Source organism: Salvelinus fontinalis, chromosome 32, assembly GCF_029448725.1.
Source record: "Salvelinus fontinalis isolate EN_2023a chromosome 32, ASM2944872v1, whole genome shotgun sequence".
Classification (NCBI taxonomy): Eukaryota; Metazoa; Chordata; class Actinopteri; order Salmoniformes; family Salmonidae; genus Salvelinus; species Salvelinus fontinalis.
Genome location: NC_074696.1, coordinates 44104614 through 44131626, shown reverse-complemented (window position 1 = coordinate 44131626; position 27013 = coordinate 44104614). Strand labels below are relative to the sequence as shown.

The 27013-nt window shown below is 43.1% G+C and overlaps 1 protein-coding gene and 1 long non-coding RNA gene across 11 annotated transcripts in view; both read right to left on the bottom strand.

Moving 5' to 3' along the window:
- LOC129831436 (ubiquitin-associated protein 2-like) overlaps window positions 1–10608 on the bottom strand; it is a 47665-nt gene extending 37057 nt beyond the window's left edge. For 9 of the 10 annotated variants that reach the window (XM_055894818.1, XM_055894823.1, XM_055894815.1 and 6 more), the window contains exons 1-3: window positions 10376–10575; window positions 3883–4014; window positions 2300–2377 (exon numbers count right to left, since the gene is read on the bottom strand). In XM_055894818.1, the coding sequence (XP_055750793.1) occupies window positions 2300–2377; window positions 3883–3972 (168 nt within the window). In that variant the 5' untranslated portion in view covers window positions 3973–4014; window positions 10376–10575. Of the gene's footprint in view, window positions 1–2299; window positions 2378–3882; window positions 4015–10375 lie in introns of all 10 variants that reach the window. The other variant, XM_055894816.1, reaches the window with a different exon arrangement.
- Window positions 10609–11983: 1375 nt separating this feature from the next.
- LOC129831435 (uncharacterized) lies at window positions 11984–26775 on the bottom strand. The gene is made up of 2 exons (XR_008755719.1): window positions 26627–26775; window positions 11984–13099 (listed from the first exon to the last, which is right to left on the bottom strand). It is a non-coding gene; the product is annotated as an uncharacterized LOC129831435 (long non-coding RNA).
- Window positions 26776–27013: the final 238 nt, after the last annotated feature.

The window sequence follows — 27013 nt, the reverse complement described above, 5'->3', positions numbered from 1 at the left end:
CAGCAGTTAGTCCTCATTCAAACCACTCATTTTATTTGTCTTACGTTGCACTTAACCCACATTCCCCAAGAATATCCCTATGTTTCTGAACGTATCCAGAGCATATTACGATTTTATTAACAAATGCAAAATAAAACTAATATTTGGAATAAGTCTTGTCAGGTGAACCTGATGTGTCCAACTTGTCGAATAAATTTCACATAATCTTCAAACTGTTTTTAATTTCTACCATGCTTATGTATACAGTGCCTTCAGAACGTATTCAGACCACTACTTTCCCCACATTTTGCTAGGTTACAGAATTATTCTAAAATGGATTCAATCGTTTCTCCCCCCTCAATCTACACACAATACCCCATAAAAGCAAAAATAGTTTCACGAAAATTTGCTCATTTATATTTAAAAATAAATTATAATAATAATAACATTTACATAAGCATTCAGACCCTTTACGTTGTTGAAGCACCTTTGGCAGCGATTACAGCCTCGAGTCTCCTTGGGTATGACGCTACAAGCTTGGCACACCTGTATTTCGTGAGTTTCTCCCATTCTTCTCTGCAGGGGCGGCAGCGTAGCCTAGTGGTTGGTTAGAGCGTTGGACTAGTAACCCGAAAGGTTGCAAGATCGAATCCCCGAGCTGACAAGGTACAAATCTGTCGTTCTGCCCCTGAACAAGGCAGTTAACAAATTATTTTCAATGACGGCCTAGGAAGAGTGGGTTAACTGACTTGCCTAGTCAAATAAAGGCCTAGGAAGAGTGGGTTAACTGACTTGCCTAGTAAAATAAAAGGTAAAAAAAAAAAAAGATCCGCTCAAGCTCTGTCAGGTTGGATGGGAAGGGTTGCTGCACAGCTACATTCATGGCTCTCCAGAGATGTTTGATCGGGTTGTGGCTGGGGACATTCAGAGGACATTCAGACTTGTCCCGAAGCCACTCCTGCGTTGTCTTGACTGTGTGCTTAGGGTTGTTGTCCTGTTAGAAGGTGAACCACAGCCCCAGTCTGTGGTTCACTCTGGATTAAGTCATCAAGGAGTTCTGTACTTTGCTTCGTTCATCTTTCCCTCGATCCTGACTGGTCTTCTAGTCCCTGCCGCTGAAAAACATCCCCACAGCATGATGCTGCTGCCACCATGCTTCACCGCAAGGATCGTGCCAGGTTTACACCAGACATGAAACGTGGCATTCAGGCCAAAGAGTTCAATCTTGGTTTCATCAGACCAGAGAATCTTGTCAGAGTCCTTTAGGTGCCTTTTGGCAAACTCCAAGCGGGCAGTCATGTGCCTTTTACTGAAGAGTGGCTTCGGTCTGGCCACTCTACCATAAAGGCCTAAATGGTGGAGTGCTGCAGAAATGGGAGAACCTTCCAGAAGAACAACCATCTCCACAGAGGTACTCTGGAGCTGTCAGAGTGACCATCGGTTTCTTGGTCACATCCCTGACCAAGGCCATTCTCCACCGATTGCTCAGTTCGGCCAGATCTTGGAAGAGTCTTGGTGGTTCCAAACGTCTTCCATTTAAGAATGATGGAGGCCACTGTGTTCTTGGAGACCTTCAACGCTGCAGAATTTCTTTGGTACCCTTCTCCAGATCTGTGACTTGACACAATTCTGTCTCGGAACCCAATGGACAATTCCTTCGACCTCATGGCTTGGTTTGTGCTCTGACATGCACTGTCAACTGTGGAACCTTATATAGACAGGTGTGTGCCTTTACAAATCATGTCCAAGCAATTGAATTGACCACTGGTGGACTCCAATCAAGTTGTAGAAGCAAGGATGATCAATGGAAACAGGATGTACCTAAGCTCAATTTCGAGTATCATAGCTAAGGGTCTGAATACTTATGTAAATAAGTTTTTTTTTTTTTTATACATCTGCAAACATTTCTAAAAACCTGTTTTCGCTTTGTCAATATGGGGTAGATATTGTGTGTAGACTAATTCAATATTGTGTGTAGACTAATTCAATAAAAATAAAAACTCAATTTTAGAATAAGCCTGTAACATAAAATGTGGAAAGTCAAGTGGTCGGAATAGTTCCAGTATGAAATGTATGCTTTTCATATTTATTCAGTAAGAAACATTTCAATCTAGCCCTATCCAATTCCCACAAGTGCAAAGGGTTATGGAATATTTTTGACGCAATTATACTTTAAGCTCTAGCTACCAGACCAGAGAAAAAGCGGCAAGAGAGGCTAGGACACTTCTAGATCTCTATGAATGTACACTAATGTAATGGTTCTCCCTTCAGGCAGCAAAAAGGGTCTAAAAGGGCACTGGGGTGCCATGTTCTCTCTCACCTGCTTAACTTTTTCTTCAAAATCAGCATCATTGTGGTCCGAAATCATCTGCGCGAGTCGGATCTGCTCAGCAGTGGCCTGTGTAGAGAAGGGTGGAACATCAACTTCTGAGTGACCACAAATAGCCTTTAAAAAAAGTGTCTCTTGTCATCAAATGCTTTTATTTACTTAGGCAAGTCAGTTAAGAACAAATTCTTATTTATAATGACAGCCTACCAGGGAACAGTGGGTTAACTGCCTTGTTCAGGGGCAGAACGACAGATTTTTACCTTGTCAGCACGGAAACTCGATCAAGCAACCTTTCGGGTACTGGCCCAACGCTCTAACCACTAGGCTACCTGCCGCCCCACAAATGACAGGCATTTATCCACCCATTAAGTATTGGTTAGGTACAGGGTTAGGGAGTAACGGATTAAAAGCAACAGTAACTAATCAGTTACCAGCAAAAGGATTGTAATCAGATAGTAATCATACTATTGAAAAACTTTGAGGATTACTTTTAAATTGAGAAACTGTGCATAATTATTATATATATTTTTTTAAATGTAAACATTTGTTTTCCTAATGACATTCAAATTAGCATTGAAAAAAATGGCGCACGTTTAAGTTTGTTCCACCTGAGTGAGTCTGACCATAAGTCAGAGACCACTATAATGACACACCAAATGGGTTTGATGGATCGCGGTAAAAGAGCAGGAATAAGCTGTCTTCCAATGGTGCGACTGCTGTTGGCATACAAAGATTATTCAACTTGAATAAACGCTTGGAGGTAAGGATGACAGCAGTGGTGTAGTACACGGTGATACGGAAATCACTTATTGATATCTACATCATACAACATTTTTTACATAATATAACCATATACAATTTTACTATCACATGCCTTCAAGTGATGGACTGTGCCATCCCTGTGGCCTCCGCAATGAATTAGTCCACTGAGACAGGCGCGAATCAGACAGGTGCACCATGAAAAGAAAAATAAACTGCGACTGCTTGACTAAAGAAATTCAGTCGACCAACAGCCTATCGACCAATCGACTAAATACAGTCATCTCTAGTATTTACATTGTTATGTTGACAAGGTTGGTTGATTTTTAATGTTAGTTTGAGTCTGCTGCTTCAACTGATAGTGAAGAGATGCTGTCTACTACTAGTCAGATCCAAAATCTCACACCGCCTCTTGATAACTTGAGTGGCACTGTTAACTTGGTAACCTCCCGCCCTTAAAGTGGCAGATAAAAATTGTCTGCCACTAAAATCTGATAATGTAGTTAAGAGACTTGGGTGACATTTAAATAAATTGAGGAATATATCACATTACTTCCTACTAATATATATATTTTTAATAGAAAAAATAAGCATGCTTTTGTAAAAACAAACATAAGTAAATATATCAAATAAATATTTTGGCTGGTAAAATAAATAAAAATAGAGTGGCTGGTAGATTTCTCCATCTACTTGCCACAGTGGCTGGTGGACCAAGTAGGCCCTGGAAACAAAGAATCAGCTGTTGGGTCAATGTGCGTGGTAACTAAGTGCATGACATCCTGTGTGGGCAGAAGGGTCGAGGGCGAGGTACCAACCTGAGGTCTCTGCTTGTGCTGTGTCTGGCCTGTCTGCGTCTGCTGCTCCCAACTGCCGCAGGCTCGGTTTCCGCCCACCGACGTCATCATTTACAGTATATACAAATAACAGTATTTACAAAGGAATAACACCTGAGAAAGAAAGTTGGGAGAGAGGTTCAACGTCAAATTAGCATTTGGAAAATCCAACTGACACTGAAACCATGCATTTTTGGTGGTTCAGTGAAACAAATTAGTAAGGTAGGGTTTGGGACCATCACCACGGATTTAAGTGTAAATTATTCACTGATTACAGAATGACTATTGTAAAGTACGACCAGGGTTAGTTATAAAACTAGTTGGTAAGACTGCTTATGACAGTTTAGCAGTTCCTGAGAATCAGTGGCTTAAATAACCTAAATATGCGTGTGGCCTGGTAACAATGAAGAAATATTTAGATTTTCAATAGCAATTGTTAATGCACATATTTCACATGATGTGAGGGAGCAAATGTACTAGCTAGAAAAACAGTACACCCCCCAAAAAAACATGGAGTTTAACCCCAGAACTGGAAATAGAGCATAGATAGTAATATCGTAAAGGCCAAGGGCCCGGATCCCAAAAGCTTAAGTACATCGTTAAAACGTTCTTAGGAGCATCGTTAAATACACTGGTTTCCCAAAACCATAATAATTAACAATGCACTTGAAAAATGCTTGTAATCTAAATGCCGGCCTCAGACCACTCGTAGAACAGCTAAGTGCATCAGATGCATTTTTACACTCCTGCGTCAATTACTTTAACAAGGAAGACCAAGACCTAGGTCTCTTCTACAAATTCCCCCTGTATACACACACACACAGTGCATTTGAAAAGTATTCAGACCCCTTCCTCCACATTTTGTTACATTACAGCCTTAGTGTAAAATTAATTTTAGAATTCTCATCTACACAATACTCCATAATGACAAAGTGAAAACAGGTTAAGAAATGTTTGCAAATGTTTGCAAATTTTTTCATTAATCATCCTTGAGATGCTTCTACAACTTGATTGGCGTCCACCTGTTTGGACATGATTTGGAAAGGTACACACCTGTCTATATTAGGTCCCACAATTGACAGTACATTTCAGAGCAAAAACCAAGCCACGAGGTCGAAAGAATTGTCCGTAGAGCTCTGAGAGTAGTGTTGAGGCACAGATCTGGGTAAGGGTACCAAATATCTGCAGCAATTTCTGCAGTCCCCAACAGTGGCCTCCATTTTTAAATGGAATTAGTTTGGAACTACCAAGGCTCTTCCTAGAGCTGGCCACCCAGCTGAAGATTTGTTTTTTTATTTCACCAGGTAGGCCAGTTGAGAACAAGTTCTCCTTTACAACTGCAACCTGGCCAAGAAAGGAAAGCAGTGCAACAAACACAACAGAGTTACACATGGAATAAACACACGTACAGTCAATAACAAGAGAAAGTCTATATACAGTGTGCAAATGGAGTGAGGTGGTAAGGCAATAAATAGGCCATAGTAGCAAAGTAATTACAATTTAGAAAATTAAGAATGGAGTGATAGATGTGCAGATGATGTGCAAGTAGAAATACTGGTGTGCAAAAAAGTATATATAAACAATATGGGGATGAGGTAGGTAGCTAGATGGGCCATTTACAAATAGGCTGTGTCCAGCTGCAGCGATCGGTAAGCTGCTCAGAGAGCCGATGCTTAAAGTTAGTAAGGGCGATACAAGTCTCCAACTTCAGCGGTTTTGCAATTCGTTCCAGTCATTGGCAGCAGAGAAATGGAAGGAAAGGCGGCCAAAGGAGGTGTTAGCTTTGGGCATGACCAGTGAGATATACCTGCTGGAGCACATGCCAAGGGTGAGTGTTGTTATGGTGACAAGTGAGCTGAGAAGGCGGAGCATTACCTAGCAAAGACTGATAAATGACCTGGAGCCAGTGGGTCTGGCGACGAATATGTAGCGAGGGCCAGCTGACGAGAACATACAGGTCACAGTGGTGGGTGGTATACGGGGCTTTGATGACAAATTGGATGGCACTGTGATAGAACGCATCCAATTTGCTGAGTAGAGTGTTGGAAGCAATTTTGTAAATAATAGTGGATTCTAGTCGTGTTAGTGAAGAGTCCGGGAGGCATCTGCTGTGAAGCCGAGTGATCATACGGTCCACTGAGCAGGCCGGGAGATGGGCCTGGCTCAAGGCTAGCTTCGGGCTGGGCCACTCGGTGGCAGCTAGCTAGATGTGATGATCTGGAGTAATGATCCAAAGCTTAGGGCAGGAATCCGGTATTGTAGTGGAGAAAAACATTAGGATATGCTCAGGGTTGACGTGCTGAGCAGACAGGCAGGTTGGCAAGCATTATCCAGGCTAAAAGCGGCTGGTATCTGTGCTAAAAGTAAAGGCCGCTACCAGTGGCTAACAATGACTAAATAGCTAGTAGATAATTAGCTGGTTAGCTTCTGATGGCGGTTCTGGCTATAAGGTCTAAAAATAGCAGATCCGTATCATATTGGGTGAGGCGGGTTGCCGGAAGGTATATTTAATTTAAAAAATGTTAAGAGATTGAAAATATATTGAAATATATACAAAAAAGACAATACAAAATGTACACGTGAGACCGACAAACAACGTCTGCACTGCTACGCCATTTTGGAATCAACTGAGCAATGGGGGAGAAGAACTTTGGCCAGGGAGGTGAACAAGAACCCGAAGGTAACTGACAGAGCTCCAGAGTTCCTCTGTGGAGATGGGAGAATCTACCGGAAGGACAACCCATCTCCGCAGCACTCCACCAATCAGGCCTTTATGGTAGAGTGGTCAAACAGAAGCCTGACCGTCCAAAAGGCACATGACCGTCCTCTTGGAGTTTGCCCAAAGGCACCAAAAGAAAACAAGATTCTCTGGTCTGATGAAACCAAGATTGAACTCTTTGGCCTGAATGCCCCGTGTCATGTCTGAAGGAAACCTAGCACCATCTCTACGGTGAAGCACGGTTGTGGCAGCATCATGCCGTGGGGATGTTTTTCAGCGGCAAGGACTGGGAGACTAGTCAGGATCAAGGGAAAGATGAACAGAGGAAAGTACAGAGAGAACCTTGATGAAAACCAGCTCCAGAGCACTCAAGACCTCAAACTGGGGCAAAGGTTCACCTTCCAACAGGACAACAACCCTAAGCATACAGCCAAGACAACGCAGGAGTGCCTTCGGGACAAGTCAATGCCATTGAGTGGTCCAGCCAGAGCCCGGATTTGAACCCAATCGAACATCTGGATAGACCTGAAAATAGCTGTGCAGCAACGCTCTCCATCCAACCTGACAGAACTCAAGAAGATCTGCGGAGAAGAATTGGAGAAACTCCCCAAATATAGGTGTGCCAAGCTTGTATCGTAACACCCAAGAAGACTCGAGGCTGTAATCGCTGCCAAAGGTGCTTAAACAAAGTAGAGTAAAAAGGGTCTCAAAACAAAATGTGATATAAATTTGCTAAGGATTCTAACAACCTTTTTTGCTTTGTCATTAGTGTGTGTAGATTGAGGGGGTTTATTTTTTTAGAATACGACTGTAATGTAACAAAATGTGGAAAAAGTCAAGGAATCTGAATACTTTCCATATGTATGCATGTACGCATGTATGGAGCATTATGTATTTTCAGTTAAATTCACGTTTTCAAGTACTGGTGACAAATAAGGCATTCCGATTATTGCACAGATTGTAAACGGACACCTATGATGTTTGTAAAATACTTATTTGAACGTTGTACTGATAATAATGAGCTAATGCTAAGCTATTTGCCAGCTATGCCATGTTTGTTGACATTATACAATGCATTCTGGGTGTCACGTAAACGCCTGTCAGACCAACGATGTTATGAGTAAACTCCCGGAAGGGAATGAAGTTAAGTGAATGATCGTAGACGACACAACCCCTAAAAACATGCATACTGCAAACAGACCAAACTCATCTTGTCTCCTCTTATCTTCGGTTAACACGAAAAAACAAACATCCAAAGTGATTAATTTAGATTTCTAGAAAGTGTTTTACTCAACAATATTGATCAATGGTAAGCTCACCTGCAATGTGATTAATTATAAACAGTTAGTGCTATTAGCTAATTCATATTGTGGTTTCTGTCAGCCGAGAGTTATCTAAATATGACCGCTTGTGTTACGTGAATCTTTCCTCAGTTTGATCTAGGACAAATGTAGCCTACATTTTCCGGTTTGGATGATAGTGTATGCTGTCACTACTTCTGAGAATGTCTAAACATTGCATTTAAAAATAAACTGGTCACATTCAGGATATAACTCCGTAAGGAATATTTGTGTAAAAACAGTGTGGCCAGCTCAAATGCTGACCGTTGCGTCAATCAAAACTGGACGTTCTAAATAAGTCTTCTAATCACACTGGTTTGAGCGTACGCTGCAGGGACCACTAGAATGATCACACCCGCCTCCCGAGTGGCGCAACGGTCTAAGGCACTGCTAGAGGCGTCACTACAGACCCGGGTTTGATCCCAGGCTGTGTCGCAGCCGGCTGCGATCTGGAGACCCATGAGCCAGCGCACAATTGGCTCAGTGTCGTCCGAGTAGGGGAGGGTTTGGCCAGCCGGGATATCCTTGTCCCATCGCGCTCTAACGACTCCTTTTGGCAGGCATGCTGACCTCAGTCGCCAGTTGTACAGTTCATTATGCCATTTCATTTGTAGCTAGTGGTTATGTTAAGCCATACCTCGCGTATCTATTTTAACTCGAGTTTTTGTAGAAATAGGCAGGGTTTCTGACTGTGGCTGTTGTAACGACCTACCCAAAGAGATGGTTAACTAGGCTAGCGTTACCTAATTTTAAACAATGGTCCTAGCTAGCTAATTGGCCAACTAAAATTATATACCTAGCTAGGTAACGTAAACTCGTACATCGCCTTGGTCCGTACAATTGTGCTTATTTTAGCGCCCCAAAAACGTAATACTTCCAGATCAACTGTAATGTCAATACCATTTTAAGCACAATTTCTCCCCTTTCCAACAAAATCGATTACATGATGTAAACACTGCCCGTTTCTGCATAATTCAAGCAGGCAGTAAGCCATATCGGGTCTTTGTAAAAATGGCAGGTATGGAAGCAAAACTAATGCGTGGTAGTGAGAAGGACAGATGTAGTGTGGGAAAATTGCATTTTTTCACTCGATCTGTCCAACTGATCACCTCTAAAATGTAAATAAAACACTATAAAGAGTTTATATAATGTGTCATTACATACCTATTTGAAGGTTTGTGTCGAATTTGATTCGGGTTTTTAGGGCGGTGCTAAAGTGATCTTAGAAGTAAACAGCGGCTTTGAGAATGATGATCACATGCAATGACGACAAAAAACATGGCTAGGTATCCCCCTTAACTGTCCATTTCTTGTTTTTAAACGATGAGATAAGTGCTACACCAGGTGGAGAGAGATTGTAAAACAGAAAGTTGCTTTATGCATGCTGTACGTTACGACATGACACCGCAAGATGTAACCGAGGGTCAGTTTTTTCAACTTTTCTCCAATACTATAGATCTATTACCATGTCGATCAATGCATGAATAGAAACCTAGTTCACACCCCCGATTATGAAGTCAACACGTCCCATTAGTTTTCTTAGTAGCCTCGTTTGAATGTCGCGGTTACGCACATTTGTACGGAATGGGGTGAGTTTACGTTAGGTTTAGTATATCCAAATAGGGTCCAATGAAATTTGAGTTAGCGAACATTAGTTAGCTACTTTAGCTAATAATGATCTGGCAAATGACATTTATTTGGCACACATTTGCTGGGAGGCTAACTAACAAGATAATGTAGCTACTATGGTTGCTTGTTAGCTGAGGCTAACTAACAAGCTACTGTAACTACTATGGTAACTTGTTAGCGAAAAAACTTAGCAGATTGTAATGGCGTCCACTAGCGAACGATGCAATACACACATCGCCTCGGATTTGACATCCACAACATGGTTTTATTTTGCTAACGATAGCTAGCGATTTGTCTCTAGCTAAGCTACATAACGTTACATAAACTCCATGAATATTATTTCACCACAACCATTAACTAACTAACGTCAGGTCCTTCAATAAATATAATATGCTTCTTAAACATAACATTGTCTAAATGTTAGCGAGCTAAGAAGTCATTTTTAGGGAACATCCATCCAGCCTGGTCGAATTTGTCGATGAGATTCCGTTCTTCTCAACCTCATGGCGAAGAGAAGATAGCTAGCTAGATTGTTGCAAATCATCACTTTTAGCCTATCTGGCAAACATGCTTACTAGTAAGGCATATTAGTGAGCCCACAAACGCATAGGCCGCACATTAACGTGGTAACTAACTCACAAATCACTATAAAGTTGCACTATGCAGCACCAGCAAATGCGCCTCCGTTGGGAACGCTACCGATGTCTGTTTATATAAACACGACACCGAGGCTCTAGGTAGGCCCGTAGGCCCAAAATAAAGAAAATAAATAACAAGCGATACTGACCAGAAACCCAGATGAATGCCAGATATTCTGCTATAAAACCGACCAAGCGGTCTCTCTGTCGACCTCCTAATCGGATTTCGACGAAATGAAACCTCAAATCCCCCAAAAAATACACTTATATGAGGAATTATGCCGAACCGACTCGCGCAGACAACAAGCGAGAGACTCGGCATTTACCTGTGTCTTTTCCACTTTGACACCGCAGATGGCTCCGTCACGTGGTTGACAGGGAGCTTCAATGTAACTAGACCCTCGACACGTGATCACACATCTCTAAAAAAAAATGCATATAAAATGTATATCAAATAAATAAACAAACTTTAGAATATTTATAGTGATTTCCTATCCTAGATTGTCAGATTTATCAGAGTGACTGGATGTTTAGCAGGACCACTATAAGCTGCACTACAGTGACAGTGTCTAAGGAGTGTACCAGGTAACCTCGATTTTATTTAAAAAGTCATTATTGGCATGCTAGTCGCCCTAAATGCTATTAAGACTAGATTGTAATTATCTTGTAACCCTATTGGGGACCACTGTCCAATTCACAATATGTGATGAGTTGAGTATAGCTGCGGGCTTACAAGTCCGAATTCCATATTGCCTCATTTTCTAGACATCAATGTTCAGCAACATTTTTAGAAGACACTGCAAAGTACACGCCATATGCACACATAGCTGTGGGGCTTACAGTACCCGAATTTCATATAATTTTCAAGACATCAAAGTAGGAATAGAACAAATATCTGAATATAACTTTAAATTAAATAAATCAATGTAGGCCACAGCAGAACACAAATATGAGAATATATAGGCCTCCTGCCTATGTGATAATATGAATCACATTTTCAGATTACAAACTTTTTCTGTGCTGTGAAGGTAAAGGGAAAAAAATGTTCCACAATGACTCAAGTCCATTTAACTCCTGAGATTCAACTTCTTGCTCAAAGCCGTGTGCGGGCATGTGGCTGGGATGTTTCGCCTCCTTCTAAGGCTGTTCTGAAGGCTGTTCTGGCTGTAGTGCCTATTTTTTTTGTCTTGTCTACAAGGCCTGCTGCCACCAAATGTGCCTTGTTTCAGGCATGTTCAAAAACCTATTTTCTGAGGGCTCTTATTTTTATTTTTTTTATTTACGTCTGATGCATAGGATGTTCATTTACTGTAAATTCCACCCACTCTTTTGCTAGTTTAATTCCTCCCGTCGTTTCTAGACCCAAACTTCCTACCTGTTTGCATGTTGTACAGCCCAACTTTGAATTATGCATGACAAGCCAGGGATTATACATTTGCTTGTTCTTGAACTGCAAATGGCACCAGCTTCGAGCATTTATTCGGTGGACTCCCTATTCATATTCATTGGGGAGACGACTAGACTAGGCCACGTGACATGATTACGTAGGGACCTCTTCACTAGCTGACCACCACTACCAAGACCTGTGTCAATATCCGTTACTTAGCCCACTGGCCCTCCCCATAACCTCTATGTACAAATAAAAGAGAAGGTCTGGAATCAGTGTGGCAGGATAGGCTGATTACATAGAAGGTTCAATGCGCTTTAACATGATGGTCTTTCTGGGGGGCGGCAGAAATAACGAGGAGGCAACTTGATTGAATGCTGATCGCTTTTATTAGATTGTCTACAGTGAGAACAGTGAAATAATAAATCATTCACGCAGCGAAAGGTACTGGATCTGGGAAAATAGGTGCCGGAACAAACAAAGACAAATCAGAGAGGTGCCGGATCCTAATAATGCTGTGGATGTTGTGTAAGGTGGTGAAGATGCTGATTTTGATATGCATGCATGAGCGAGGTGATACGCCTATTCTCAAATGTTTATGACTGATCCCCCGGGACTGCCACGCAGAGCTCAGAAGAAATATCAGCCCACAATGAGAAGCAGGAGATTTAACTTCACTCAACTTTCTAGAGTTTTCCCTCTTAGTTAACACTGTCAACGTTTCCCTTTACTGTGGAAATTGTGACAGAAGCAACGCAATATTAGCCACTTTCAATGCAACATACTGAAACAAAACGAACTATGCAAGAGATTTTGTTGTAGGCCTATATGCAAATAGACTATTACCATAAATGGATCTGTGCCATTTACTTTGAACTAGACTGTGTTTACAGCTGTGGTCGAGTAGATGCGCTTGTTGTGAGATCAAATCAAGAGCTGCATGTAGCCATCAATCAATCAATGTTGTTGTTTTTTATTATATATTTTTTTTATAAAGCCGTTTTTACATCAGCTGATGTCACAAAGTACTGCACAGAAACCCAGCCTAAAACCCCAAACAGCAAGCAATGCAGGTGTAGAAGCATGGTGGCTAGGAAAAACTCCCTAGAAAGGCCAGATCCTAGGAAGAAACCTAGAGAGGAACCAGGCTATGAGGGGTGGCCAGTCCTCTTCTGGCTGTGCCGGGTAGAGATTTTAACAGAACATGGCCAAGATGTTCAAATGTTCATAGATGACCAGCAGGGTCAAATAAGGGTGCAACAGGTGCAACAGGTCAGCACCTCAGGAGTAAATGTCAGTTTACTCCTGCTGTCTCTAGAGAGTTGAAAGCAGCAGGTCTGGGACAAGGTATCACGTGAACAGGTCAGGGTTCCATAGCCGCAGGCAGAACAGTTGAAACTGGAGCAGCAGCACGACCAGATGGACTGGGGACAGCAAGTAGTCATCAGGCCAGGTAGTCCTGAGGCATGGTCCTAGGGCTCAGGTCCTTAGAGAGAAAGAGAGTGAGAGAGAGAGAGAAAGAAAGAAAGAGAAATAAAAAGAGAGAATTAGAGCGGGCATACTTAAATACACACAGGACACTGGATAAGACAGGAAAAATACTCCAGATATAACAGACTGACACTAGACACATAAACTATTGGAGCATAAATACTGGAGGCTGAGACAGGAGGGGTCGGGAGACACTGTGGCCCCGTCCAACGATACCCCCGGACAGGGCCAAACAGGCAGGGTATAACCCCACACATTTTGCCAAAGCACAGCCCCTACACCACTAGAGGGATATCTTCAACCACCAACTTAATATCCTGAGACAAGGCCGTGTATAGCCCACGAAGATCTCCCCCATGGCACGAACCCAGTGGGGCGCCAACCCGGAAATGAAAATCACATCAGTGACTCAACCCACTCCAGTGACGCTCCCCGCCTAGGGACGATATGGAAGAGCACCATTAAGCCTGTGACTCAGCCCCTGTAATAGGGTTTGAGGCAGAGAATCCCAGTGGAGAGAGGGGAACCGGCCCAGCAGAGACAGGAAGGGTGGTTCGTTGCTCCATTCCTCAATTAAGTTGGAAAAATAGGATGATCAAGCAGCAGTGAGGGCTCTTCGATACTGCACGGTACTGTCTATCCAAGCTAGTCGGAAGACTTCTACTTTGGTGTAGCACCATTTCCGTTCCAATTTTCTGAAAGCTTGCTTCAGAGCTTGGGTATTTTCTGTATACCAGGGAGCTAGTTTCTTATGACAAATGTTTTTTGTATTTAGGGGTGAGACTGCATCCAAGGTATTACGCAAGGTCAAATTGAGTTCCTCAGTTAGGTGGTTAACTGATTTTTGTACTCTGACATTCTTGGGTAGGGGGAGGGAGTCTGGAAGGGCATCAAGGAATCTTTGGGTTGTCCGAGAATTTATAGCACGACTTTTGAGGATCCTTGGTTGGGGTCTGAGCAGATTATTTGTTGCGATTGCAAACGTAGTAAAATGGTGGTCCGATTGTCCAGCATTATGAGGAAAAACATTAAGATCCACAACATTTATTCCATGGGACAAAACTAAGTCCAGAGTATGACTGTGGCAGTGAGTAGGTCCGGAGACATGTTGGACAAAACCCACTGAGTCGATGGTGGCTCCGAAAGCCTTTTGGAGTGGGTCCGTGTACTTTTCCATGTGAATATTAAAGTCACCAAAAATGTGAATATTATCTGCCATGACTACAAGATCCAATAGAAATTCAGGGAACTCAGTGAGGAACGCTGTATATGGCCCAGGAGGCCTGTAAACAGTAGCTATAAAAAGTGATTGAGTAGGCTGCATAGATTTCATGATTCGAAGCTCAAAAGACAAAGAAGCAGTCGTTTTTTTTGTAAATTGAAATTTGCTATCGTAAATGTTAGCAACACCTCCGCCTTTGCGGGATGCATGGAGGATATGGTCACTAGTGTAACCAGGTGAGGCCTCATTTAACACGGTAAATTCTTCAGGCTTAAGCCATGTTTCAGTCAGGCCAATCACATCAAGATTATGACCGCCTTGGAAGTGAGGGATCTAACATTAAGTAACCCGATTTTGAGATGTGAGATATCACAATCTCTTTCAATAATGAAAGGAATGGAGGAGGTCTTTATTCCAGTGAGATTGCTAAGGCAAACACCGCCATGTTTAGTTTTGCCCAACCTAGATTGAGGCACAGACACGGTCTCAATGGGGATAGCTGAGCTGACTACACTGACTGTGATAGTGGCAGACTCCACTAAGCTGGTAGGCTGGCTAACAGCCTGCTGTCTGGCCTGCACCCTATCTCATTGTGGAGCTAGGGGAGTTAGAGCCCTGTCTATGTTCGTAGATAAGATGAGAGCACCCCTCCAGCTAGGATGGAGTTAGTTATTAGCCCAGTTTGTTATTAGCCCAGTTAATTATTAGCCCAGTTATAGATCATTTGTACTCAGCAATAGCGGAGTGATTGCTTCCTACAAGAGCACAAAGTGTACATTTCTAGACATATTTGAAAAGCAAGTCAGTTAAAGAGCTTTTTTTTGTCTGAAAGAGGCAGTGTTGTTGACAGTGTTTGTAAGTGGAAGTGACTCTTTGTGTTTTAGGTATTTGGGGACGTGGAATATTTGAGATACCAGGATGCTCATAATGAACTGGCTGATGTATAAATATTATTACAAAAATGAATGTGTTTGCTCAGCAAATAAATATATCAGTAGGAAGATTTATCTTTGGACCTCAACTCCTCATCATGTCACAGAAATCTTCACTCTCAGTTTATCATTCCGATTAATTTCAGTTTGACACTACCCTCTCTCTTCTCCCTTCAGTGTGAAAGCCTACTCCAGCACCACCAGTCTGGACCAGCATCCCCAGTCAGCAGCCAAGGACCTGACGGGCTCCTCAGCCCACAGGACCCCCTCCACCACACAGGTCACCTAGCTGCCCTCCACCAGCCAGCAGAGCAAGAGGCCAAAGCACTTCCTGGAGCTCAAGATCTTCAGGGACAACTACAACACACTGAAGAGCACCTTGTGAGAGGTGACTGTCCTGCACTGTTGGGGTCAGTTCCATTTCAATTCATAGGAATTGTTTTCGATAGCAATAGATTGCAAGTGTGATGGAATTGACCCCAGCTTCGTTATGTGGACTACCAACAACATAGTAACAGAGTGAACATGTAGTGTATATACTGTAAAGCTTGTGAAAGTTCACATTGCATGTACTTTTTACCTTATTTCTACTGGACACGAAGAGCCGATAAGACAAAGCATGTGAATGGAGTCATATCTTCATATCGGGCTCTTTATCCCAGGAATCTACTATGAGTCAATGGTACTTCAATGTACTTGTGCTGACACATACACTACTGACAAAGACTGTTGTACCACAGAAATAATTGAAACTGTTAATTTCCCCCTACACTTGAATTGTCAACTTCACATGTGTGTATATATTTGTGTTGAATGATTATTTGTAAAGATTAAGAAAATACATTTGTATGAATTTCATGATTTATTTCAATTATGTTTCTTTCAATTATGTCGTGATGGGCTCTTGTGTTTTGATTAAAACATGGAATGGAACCAAATGGAATACTCCATCGGTGTGTTTTGATTCTTCCACTAGATGGCATTAGCAAGTTGGGGAGCAACTTGGTCCACTGCATTTATTCAAGGAAAGGGGCTTAGAAAGTACAGTATGTCGGGTGATCAATCAGTATGAAAGGTGATCATTGGCAGTTTGAAAATGCAAAGCTTTACGCCTCACCCCGACAGTGTCATTGCATTTTGGTACACAAGAATACATTCATTTCCAATGGAACTCTATGTTTGCCATGTAGCACTGCGTTGCAGTGTGTCCTTTGTGGTGCACACGGTCGACTTGGTCACCACACCTTATTCTTGGATTTTCAGCAAGGAAGAACCTATTTTATTTTTTTAAGTTCACATTTTTAATGCAGAAAATATAGACAAATGGTAGGCACCCTGGAGCTATTACAGTGCTTTCATAAAGTATTCAGATCCCTTCACTTTTTCCACATTTTGTTACGTTACAGCCTTATTCTAAAATGGATTCAATTGTTTTTCCCCCTCAACAATCTACACACAATACCACATAGTGAAGAGCAAAAACTGTTTTTTTTTAAATGTTTGGTAATTTATTTTAAAAAATCAAATAATGAAATATCACATTTACATAAGTATTCAGACCCTTTACTCAGTACTTTGTTGAAGCACTTTTGGCAGCAATTACAGCCTCAAGTCTTCTTTGGTATGACGCTACAAAACTTGACACACCTGTACTTGGGGAGTTTCTCCCATTCTTCTCTGCAGATCCTCTCAAGCTCTATCAGGTTGAATGGGGAGTGTCACTGCACAGCTATTTTCAGGTCTCTCCAGAGATGTATGATCGGGTTGAAGTCCGGGCTCTGGCTGGGCCACTCCGGCTCTGTCTTGGCTGTGTGCTTAGGGTCGTTGTCCTGTTGGAAGGTGAACCTTCACCCTGGTCAGAGGTCCTGAGCGCTCTGGAGGAGATTTCATTAAGGATCTCTTGATCTCTTTGCTCCATTCATCTTTCCCTCTATCCTGACTAGCCTCCCAATCCCTGCCGCTGAAAAACATCCGCACTGCATGATGCTACCACCACCATGCTTCACTGACGCGATGGTGCCAGAATTCCTTCAGATGTGACGCTTGGCATTCAGGCCAAAGAGTTCAATCTTGGTTTCATCAGAACAGAGAATCTTGTTTCTCATTGCCTGAGAGTCTTTAGGTGCCTCTTGGCAAACTCCAAGCGGGCTGTCATGTGCCTTTTACAGAGGAGTGGCTTCCGTCTAGAGTGCTGCAGGGATTGTTGTCCTTCTGGAAGGTTCTCCAATCTCCACAGAGGAACTCTGGAGCTCTGTCAGAGTGACAATCAGGTTCTTGGTCACCTCCCTGACCAAGGCCAGTTTTGCACAGTTTTGCCGGGCGGCCAGCTCTAGGAAGAGTCTTGGTGGTTCCAAACTCTTGGTGGACCTTCAATGCTGTAGAAATGTTTTGCTACCCTTCCCCAGATCTGTGCCTCGACACAATCCTGTCTCAGAGCTCTGCGGACAATTCCTTTGACCTTATGGCTTGGTTTTTGCTATGACATGCACTGTCAACTGTGATACCTTACATAGACAGGTGTGTGCCTTTCCAAATCATGTCCAATCAACTGAATTTACCACAGGTGTACTCCAATCAAGTTGTAGAAACATCTCAAGGATGATTAACGGAAACAGGATGCACCTGAAATCAATTTAGAGTCTCATAGAAAAGGGTCTGCATACTTATGTAAATAAGGTATTTATGTTTTTTAATTGTAATACATTTGCAAAAAATGTTGCTTTGTCATTATGGGGTATTGTGTGTAGAGTGGTGAGGACCTTTTTTTATTTAATCAATTTTAGAAGAAGGCTGTAACATAACAAAATGTGGAAAAAGGGAAGGGGTCTGAAAACTTTCAGAATGTACCTAACCAGAAGCCATGGATTACAGGCAACATCTGCACTGAGTAAAATGTTAGAAAAAGAAAACACAATTAGCAATGGCAAAAGGTATAGAATTGCAGGAAATTAGCTTTAAAACTGCAATATTTTCTCTCAACTCCATGGACACATTTGTATATTGCAGGAAATTGGCTTAAAATGTATCTACACTGCCAAGATGGGGGTCTCTAAAATGTTCTCTAAAATTCAGCTGCGCGGACTGGCCGACCGCGCACATTGCCACGCCCACCACCTAAACCAGTTTTTAATCCAGAAAAAACCCTGATGACCGACAGGGTTTGAATTACTGTCTTCTGCACATCAGAAGAGCACATTAGCCTGCTAAACCAAAGCCTATAGACAATGCCATTCTTCAGGTATCAGGCTAGGTTACTCATCATGCAAACAATTAACCAGGGAGAATTGGTTCGGTGACCATGCACATGTGATGAGTAACTTTGCCTCGTGTTGAGTAACTTTGCCCGAGACCAGAAAAATTGCTTTGGCTTACCAGGCTAATATGTTCTTCCATTTTAGATTTTCTTTTTAACACTGCAATTTCATTGTGCCAGGAATCGTGCGACCTGATATGAAAATATACAGTACCAGTAAATAGTTGACACTCCTGCTCATTCCAGGGTTTTTACCATTTTATACATTGTGGAATAATAGTGAAGGCATCAACACTATGAAATAACACATGGAATCATGTAGTAACCAAAAGTGTTAAATAAATCAAAATATATTTTATATTTGAGATTCTTCAAAGTATCTAACATCTGGGATAGAAAAAGGAGGGAAACACATTTTAAATAAGTTTTATTTTGACAAACTACAATGCTTCTATCTACAATAGACAGAGGGGTAGTTTTCACATTAAATATGCTTTGTTTGTAAAAGGGCCCATTACTTTAACAGAAAAATAACAATTGTTTCAAAAAAATAAGAGCTCTTAAACCAGACAGCAAAATGGTTACTAATAATACCACACCTTGGATGTGTCCATAATGGTACCATATTCTCTACATAGTGCACTACTTTTGACCAAGGCACAAAGGGGGAATAGGGTGCCATTTGGGGGACACCCCATAATCATCAGTAGTTATACAGTATACATGCAGGGTGTAATGATAATTTAACGCACTACCCCCTTTAAAATTATACCATCAAGGCCAAAGACTGAAAACCTCTAATCTTGGGAGGTGAGACAACTGTAAGCCACTTGCATGTTTATGCTTAGAAGGCAGGTTAGATTTATACATATTTCTGTCATTAATTGTATTGATACTGTACATCCGACAGCCACCACGTGCAGCATTATAACAGCATGTTGTATTTATCTACTTGGTTAATAACTGACAGAGGTAAGCTAGGTATAAAGAGGACATTACGTTTCTGTACAATATTACATTAAGTAATAAACAAACCAAAAAATCATAACTCATAATTCTACAAATTTGAACTATGGATTTTTATCTCCATCTAATGTCAGAGAAAAACAAGTAGGTTAAATCGGAGACATCTTAAAATGTTAACAAAAAACGAAATGCCTCTGTGTGTAAGGTGCACTGCAAACACAGGAATGCCACCTACTGTAGAAATAGAAAACATAGAATGCTCACCTACATCACACCCTGACCAAACAAAAAATAGAAACATACAAAGCAATCTATGGTCAGGGCGTGACATGGTGCCTGTTTTCTAGATCACCCTAGGGAGAGACGATCAATATAAAAGCAATGCAGCTCTGTTGTCACTCAGACACACTTGGAGTTTTCAGCACCCAGGTCCGTAGCCTAGTTAACCAGGATACCTCCGTTTTAGCGGTCCTGCTGCTGGGTTGTTGCCCTCCTACGGCCTCCTCCACGTCTCCTGATGTACTGGCCTGTCTCCTGGTAGCGCCTCCATGCTCTGGACACTACGCTGACAGACACAGCAAACCTTTTTGCCACAGCTCACATTGATGTGCCATCCTGGATGAACTGCACTACCTGAGCCACTTGTGTGGGTTGTAGACTCCGTCTCATGCTACCACTAGAGTGAAAGCACCGCAAGCATTCAAAAGCGACCAAAACATCAGCCAGGAAGCATAGGAACTGAGAAGTGGTCTGTGGTCACCACCTGCAGAACCATTCCCTTTTTGGGGGTGTCTTACTAATTGCCTATAATTTCCACCTTTTGTCTATTCCATTTGCACAACAGCATGTGAAATTTATTGTCAATCAGTGTTGCTTCCTAAGTGGACAGTTTGATTTCACAGAAGTGTGATTGACTTGGAGTTACATTGTGTTGTTTAAGTGTTCCCTTTATTTTTTTGAGCAGTGTATTATATTAAGTTAAAATAAAAGTGGTCATTCAGTATTGCTGTAATCGTCATTATTACAAATATATATATATAAAAATCAGCCAATAGATCGGTATCGGCTTTTTTTGGTCCTCCAATAATCGGTATCAGTATCGGCGTTGAAATATCATAATCGGTCGACCTCTAGTACATACCCCAACCAGAAGCCATGGATTACAGGCAACATCCGCAATGAGTTAAAGAATACAGCTGCCGCTTTCAAGGAGCGGGACACTAACGTTTATAAGAAATCCCCCTATGCCCTCGGACGAACCATCACAGGCAAAGCATCAATAGAGGATTAAGATTGAATCCTACTACACCGGCTCTGACGCTCGTCGGATGGGGCAGGGCTTGCAAACTATTACAAACTACAAAGGGAAACCCAGCTACGAGCTGCCCAGTAACGCAGGCCTACCAGACGTGATAAATGCCTTCTATGCTCGCTTCGAGGCAAGCAAAACTGAAGCATGCATGAGAGCACCAGCTATTCCGGACGACTGTGTGATCACGCTCTCCTTAGCTGATGCGAGCAAAAACTTTAAACAGGTCAACATTCACAAGGCCGTGGGGCCAGATGGATTACTAGGACGTGTACTCAGAGCATGCGAGGACCAACTGGCGAGTGTCTTCACTGACATTTTCAACCTTTCCGTGACCGAGTCTGTAATACCTACACTAGCCATGAAGTGCTTTGAAAGACTGATCATCAACACCATCATCCCGGAAACCCTAGACCCACTCCAAATCGCATACCGCCCCAAAAGATCCACAGATGACGCAATCTCAATGCTACTCCACACTGCCCTTTCCCACCTGGACAAAAATAACTATGTAAGAATGTTGCTCATTAACTACAGCTCAGCGTTCAACACCATAGTGCCCATAAAGCTCCTCACTAAGCTAAGGACCCTGGGACAAAACACCTCCCTCTGCAACTGGATCATGGACTTCCTGACGGGCCACCCCAGGTGGTAAGGGTAGGCAACAACACATCTGCCACACTGATCCTCAACACATGGCCAAGCACGACTCCAACACCATCAGAAAATTTGCTGACAACACAACGTGGTAGGCCTGATTACCGTCAAAGATGAGACAGCCTATAGGGAGGTCAGAGAACTGGCAGTGTGGTGCCATGACAAAAACCTCTCCCTCAATGTGAGCAAAACAAAGGAGATGTTCGTGGACTACAGGAAAAGGAGGGCTGTAGTGGAGTGGGTCGAGAGTTTCAAGTTCCTTGACGTCCACATCACCAACAAACTATCATGGTCCAAACACACCAAGAAAGTTGTGAAGAGGGCATGACAACACCTATTCCCCCCCAGGAGACTGAAAAGATTTGGCATGGGTCGCCAGATCATCAAAAGTTCTACAGCTGCACCATCGAGAGCATCCTGACCAGTTGCATCATCGCCTGGTATGGCAACTGCTCGGCATCCAACCGCAAGAGGCTACAGAGGATAGTGCGTACAGCCCAGTACATCACTGGAGCCAAGCTTCCTGCCAACCAGGACCTATACACTAGGCGGTGTCAGAGGAAGACCCAAAAAATTGTCAGACTCCAGTCACCCAAGTCATAGACTGTTCTCTCTACTACCACACGGCAAGCGGTACCGGAGCGTCAAGTCTAGGTCCAAAAGGCTCCCTAACACCTTCTACCCCCAAGCCATAAGACTGCTGAACAATTCATCAAATGGCCGCCCGGTCTATTTGCATTGATCCCCCACCCTATGCTACTCAATGTTTATTAAATATGCATAGTCACTTTACCCCTACCTACAATACCGTTCAAAAGTTTGGGGTCACTTAAATGTTAGTGTCTAGTTTGAGAAACAGACGCCTCACAAGTCCTCAAATGGCAGCTTCATTAAATAGTACCCATGCAAAACACCAGTCTCAACGTCAACAGTGAAGAGGCGACTCCGGGATGCTGGCCTTCTATCCAGAGTTGCAAAGAAAAAGCCATGTCTCAGACTGGCCAATAAAAAGAAAAGATTAAGATGGGTAAAAGAAGGGTTCTCCTGGGTGGCGCAGTGGTCTAAGGCTGTACCACCAGAGATTCTGAGTTCGAGCCCAGGCTCTGTCGCAGCCGGCCACAACTGGGAGGCCCATGAGGCGGCGCACAATTGGCCCAGCGTCGTCCGAGTTAGGGAAGGTTTGGCCGGCAGGGATATCCTTGTCTCATCGCGCACTAGCGACTCCTGTGTCGGGCCGGGCACAGTGCACGAAGACCAGGTCGCCAGGTGTACGGTGTTTCCTCCGACACATTGGTGCGGCTGGCTTCCGGGTTGGATGTGCATTGTGTCAAGTCCGTACGGGAGTTCCAGCGATGAGACAAGACTGTAACTACTACCAATTGGATACCACGGAATTGGGGAGAAAAAGGAGTAAAAATAAATAACAATATGGGTAAAAAAACACAGACACTGGACAGAGGAACTCTGCCTAGAAGGCCAGCATCCCGGAGTCGCCTCTTCACTGTTGACGTTGAGCTGCCATTTGAGGTGCCCAATCTGCCAGGGCACCAAGGCCATCTGCTAGGTCACTAAAGCCATTAACCAACATTCAATTGGTTTGGAAACTGAAAAACACTGGCTATTCTGTTAAGAAAGTGTATGTAAATGTACATAATTAATTAGCCTACATGCCAAATTGTTGGTGATAGCCTATGCTTATTGGCAGTCTATCATGTCCAGACTGATGTTGACTGGAGGGATGCTCCTGAAAATGTAACCAGACTTTAATGAGACTTTTAATTACATAGCCTTTTTCCACATCAAATGAAATAAAATTTGTCATATGCGCCAAATACAACCGGTGTAGATTATACCGTGAAATGCAAAACAGTGCCTTCGGAAAATATTCATACCCCTTGACTTTTTACGCATTTTGTTACGTTACAGCCTTATTCTAAAATTGATTAAATAAATTAAAATCCCCAGCAATTTGCAGACAATACCCCATAATGACGTAGCGAAATCAGGTTTGTAGAAACATTTAGTGAATGTATTAAAAATGAAAAGAAATTAAATGCCTTATTTACATAAGTATTCAGACCCTTTGATATGAGACTCAAAATTGAGCTCAGGTGCATCTTGTTTCCATTGATCATCCTTGAGAAATTTGATTGGAGTCCACATGTGGTACATTCAATTAATTGGTCATGAATTGGAAACACACACACCTGTCTATATAAGGTCCCACAGTCGACAGAGCATGTCAGAGCAAAAACCAAGCCATGAGGTCAAAGGAATTGTCCGTAGAGCTCCGAGACAGGATTGTGTCGAGGCACAGATCTGGGGAAGGGTACCAAAACATTTGTGAAGCATTGAAGGTCCCCAAGAACACAGTGGCCTCTTTCATTGTTAAATGCAAGAAGTTTGGAACCAGCAAGCCTATTCCTAGAGTGGACTCCCGGCCAAACTGTGCAATCGGAGGAGAAGGGCCTTGGTCAGGGAGTTGACCAAGAACCCGATGGTCACTCTGACAGAGCTCTAGAATTCCTCTGTGGAGATGGGAGAACCTTCCAGAAGGACAACCATCTCTGCAGCACTCCACCAATCAGGCCTTTATGGTAAAATGGCCAGACGAAAGCCACTCCTCAGTAAAAGTCACATGACAGCCCACTTAGAGTTTGCCAAAAGGCACCTAAAGACTCTCAGACCATGAGAACCAACATTCTCTGGTCTGATGAAACCAAGATTCAACTCTTTGGTCTGAATGCCTAGCGTCATGTCTGGAGGAAACCTGGCACCATCCATACGGTGAAGCATGGTGGTGGCAGCATCATGCTTCAGGGGTGTTTTTCAGCGGCAGGGACTGGGAGACTAGTCAGGAGTGAGAGATCCTTGAGTAAAACCTGCTCCAGAGCGCTCAGGATCTCTGCCTAGGGCGAAGGTTCACCTTACAACAGGACACCCTAAGCACACAGCCCAAGACAACGCAGGAGTGGCTTTGGGACAAGTTTCTGAATGTCTGATCAAACATCTCTGGAGAGATCTGAAGATAGCTGTGCAGCAACGCTCCCCATCCAACCTGACAGAGCTTGAGAGGATCTGCAGAGAAGAATGTGAGAAACTTCCCAAATACAGGTGTGCCAAGTTTGTAGCTGTCACGGTCGTGAGGAGAGACGGACCAAGGCGCAGAGTGATTGGAGTTCCACATCTTTATTTTAGTGAAACTTAAACAAACCAAGAAACAAACAACGACCGTGAAGTACCGTAGTGCTACATGCACTCACTCAAAACAATATCCCACAAAGCAGGTGGGAGAAAGAGCTTCCTAAATATGATCCCCAATTAGAGGCAACGATTACCAGCTGCCTCTAATTGGGAACCATTACAACCCAGCCACATAGAAAATCAATGACTAGAACACCCCCCTAGTCACGCTCTGACCTAAACACCATAGAGAACCGAGGGCGTGACAGTACCCCCCCCCCCCCTCCCCCCAAAGGTGCGGACTCCGGCCACAAAATCTGAAACCAATTGGGGAGGGGGGAGACTAGTGTCGGTGGTGGCTCCGGTGCGGGTCGTAGCCCCCGCCCCGACAATTTAATCAGTGTTAGAATAAGGCTGTAACCTAACAAAATGTGGAAAAGTCAAGGGGTCTGAATACTTTCTGAATATAATGTATGTCAGATAATTCATTTTAACATCCAAAGGCTTGATTCTGTCATACTCGAGGCAATGTTAATTCAGATAGAGAAAGGCCAGTACCTGGCAACATCACCCACCTTGCAATCTGAATGGAGGTAGTCAACATTTTGAAACTATTTAACCATAAACGTAATTGTTTAAAACCTGGACGTTTACCCCTTTTTCTCCCCAATTTCGTGATATCCAATCGGTAGTTACAGTCTTGTCCCATACGGACTCGGACTCGGTTCGAGAGCTATGCATCCTCCGAAACACGATCCTGCAAAGCCACACTGCTTCTTGACACACTGCTCGCTTAACCCGGAAGCCGTACAACTGGCGACCGAAGTCAGCTTGCAAGGCGCTCAGCCAGCCACAAGGAGTCGCTAGAGCAATATAGGACAAGGACATCCCGGCAGGCTAAACCCTCCCTTAACCCGGACGACACTAGGCCAATTGTGCGCCACCTCATGGGTCTCCTGGTCACGGCCGGCTGTGACACAGCCTGGGATCGAACCTGGGTCTGTACTGACACCTCAAGCTCTGCGATGCAGTGCCTTGGACCAATGTTTTTTGTCATTTGTGGCATGTTTTACCATGTTCCGACCATAGGAATGTTAAGGGGATTATTTTATAAAGACTTCCTCATATGCCATTGAAACCAGCATTTTGCTCATGTTCTTAACTTTCTTTCGTTGCTCACTAGCCAAAGACACAATCCTAGTCATAACCCATGTGGTGTGCTTTGGAGAACTGAGTTTTTCCACCACTTCTGAGCTGCGATGCTTGAGAGAAGGACCTGATCACGTGACGGGCATTGGCTAATAGAAATTGAGATATCTGAGAGAGCCATATGAGTGAGAGGTGCTTCGGAGCGGGGCAATTGGCAGCTGGCAGAAAGGAATTAGAATTATTATGTTCAGCCCAAGGGCACAATGGCCGAAGTGGCCGCAAGGCATTGATTTTTTTAAGTGGGCATTATGGCCACACACGAGGGTATCGATGGCCATGGCCAGAGGAAATTTCAAGCCCTGACCCACCCAACCCATTAAAGGAACTGATCTTAACCTGTTTTGTACATCTTTTCGGTAATTTCCTATTACTGAAAAGAGCTTCTGGACATCAGAACAGATATCCCTCAACTACATTTGGAGGAAGAATTCTACTTCAACGACTCAGCCCAAGGCAGGAGTATAGTAAAACTGCTGCCAACGTACCACATAGCCACAGGTGTCCCCTCTCTGCTTATCCCAAATAAACGCTGGCTCAGCGAAATGCAGAAGCTATTTAATACGAACGATTCAACAATTGCCTTTTGCGTTCATTTACTGACACCGACCAACGGTAAGATCTAATAGACAGTAGCATAAGTAAATAATAAGTAGGCTAGTGTGCCAGTATTTGTGCGTTAGAGATGTCGACGACGAGTACGACGTGTATCGTCGACATCTCTAACGCACAGATACTGCGGCAAATACACAAAGCAACATATACAGGCGCGTTAATAGCCTACTGTAGTCTACCTGCTATAAAAGAGGAAGTTCCAGGCGAGATATCAGAAGTGCCGTATCAAGTCTCCTTTGATTTTCGAGAGGTGTGTCTGCTCTCTCGCAGTGTAGTAGCCTAGAATAAAACACTGATGGAGAACACAGGCTATGTGCACTAGCGGTCCGGGGAGGGGGGGGGGGGGGGGGGCAGTGCCCCTGTGACAACAATTTTGGACCCCCTTGTGGCGCCCCTAAATGTGGAGTATGAAATAAGTTTTACATTACTAATTTTTGCTATCGTTCTTTTTTAGCATCCGTTATTAGAGAGAAAATGCTAATAAATAGTTGAATGATTATCAACATGGTCTTTTGCCTGCTAATGCCTGCAATGCAGTGAAGAAAACAATATGACAACAATAACGT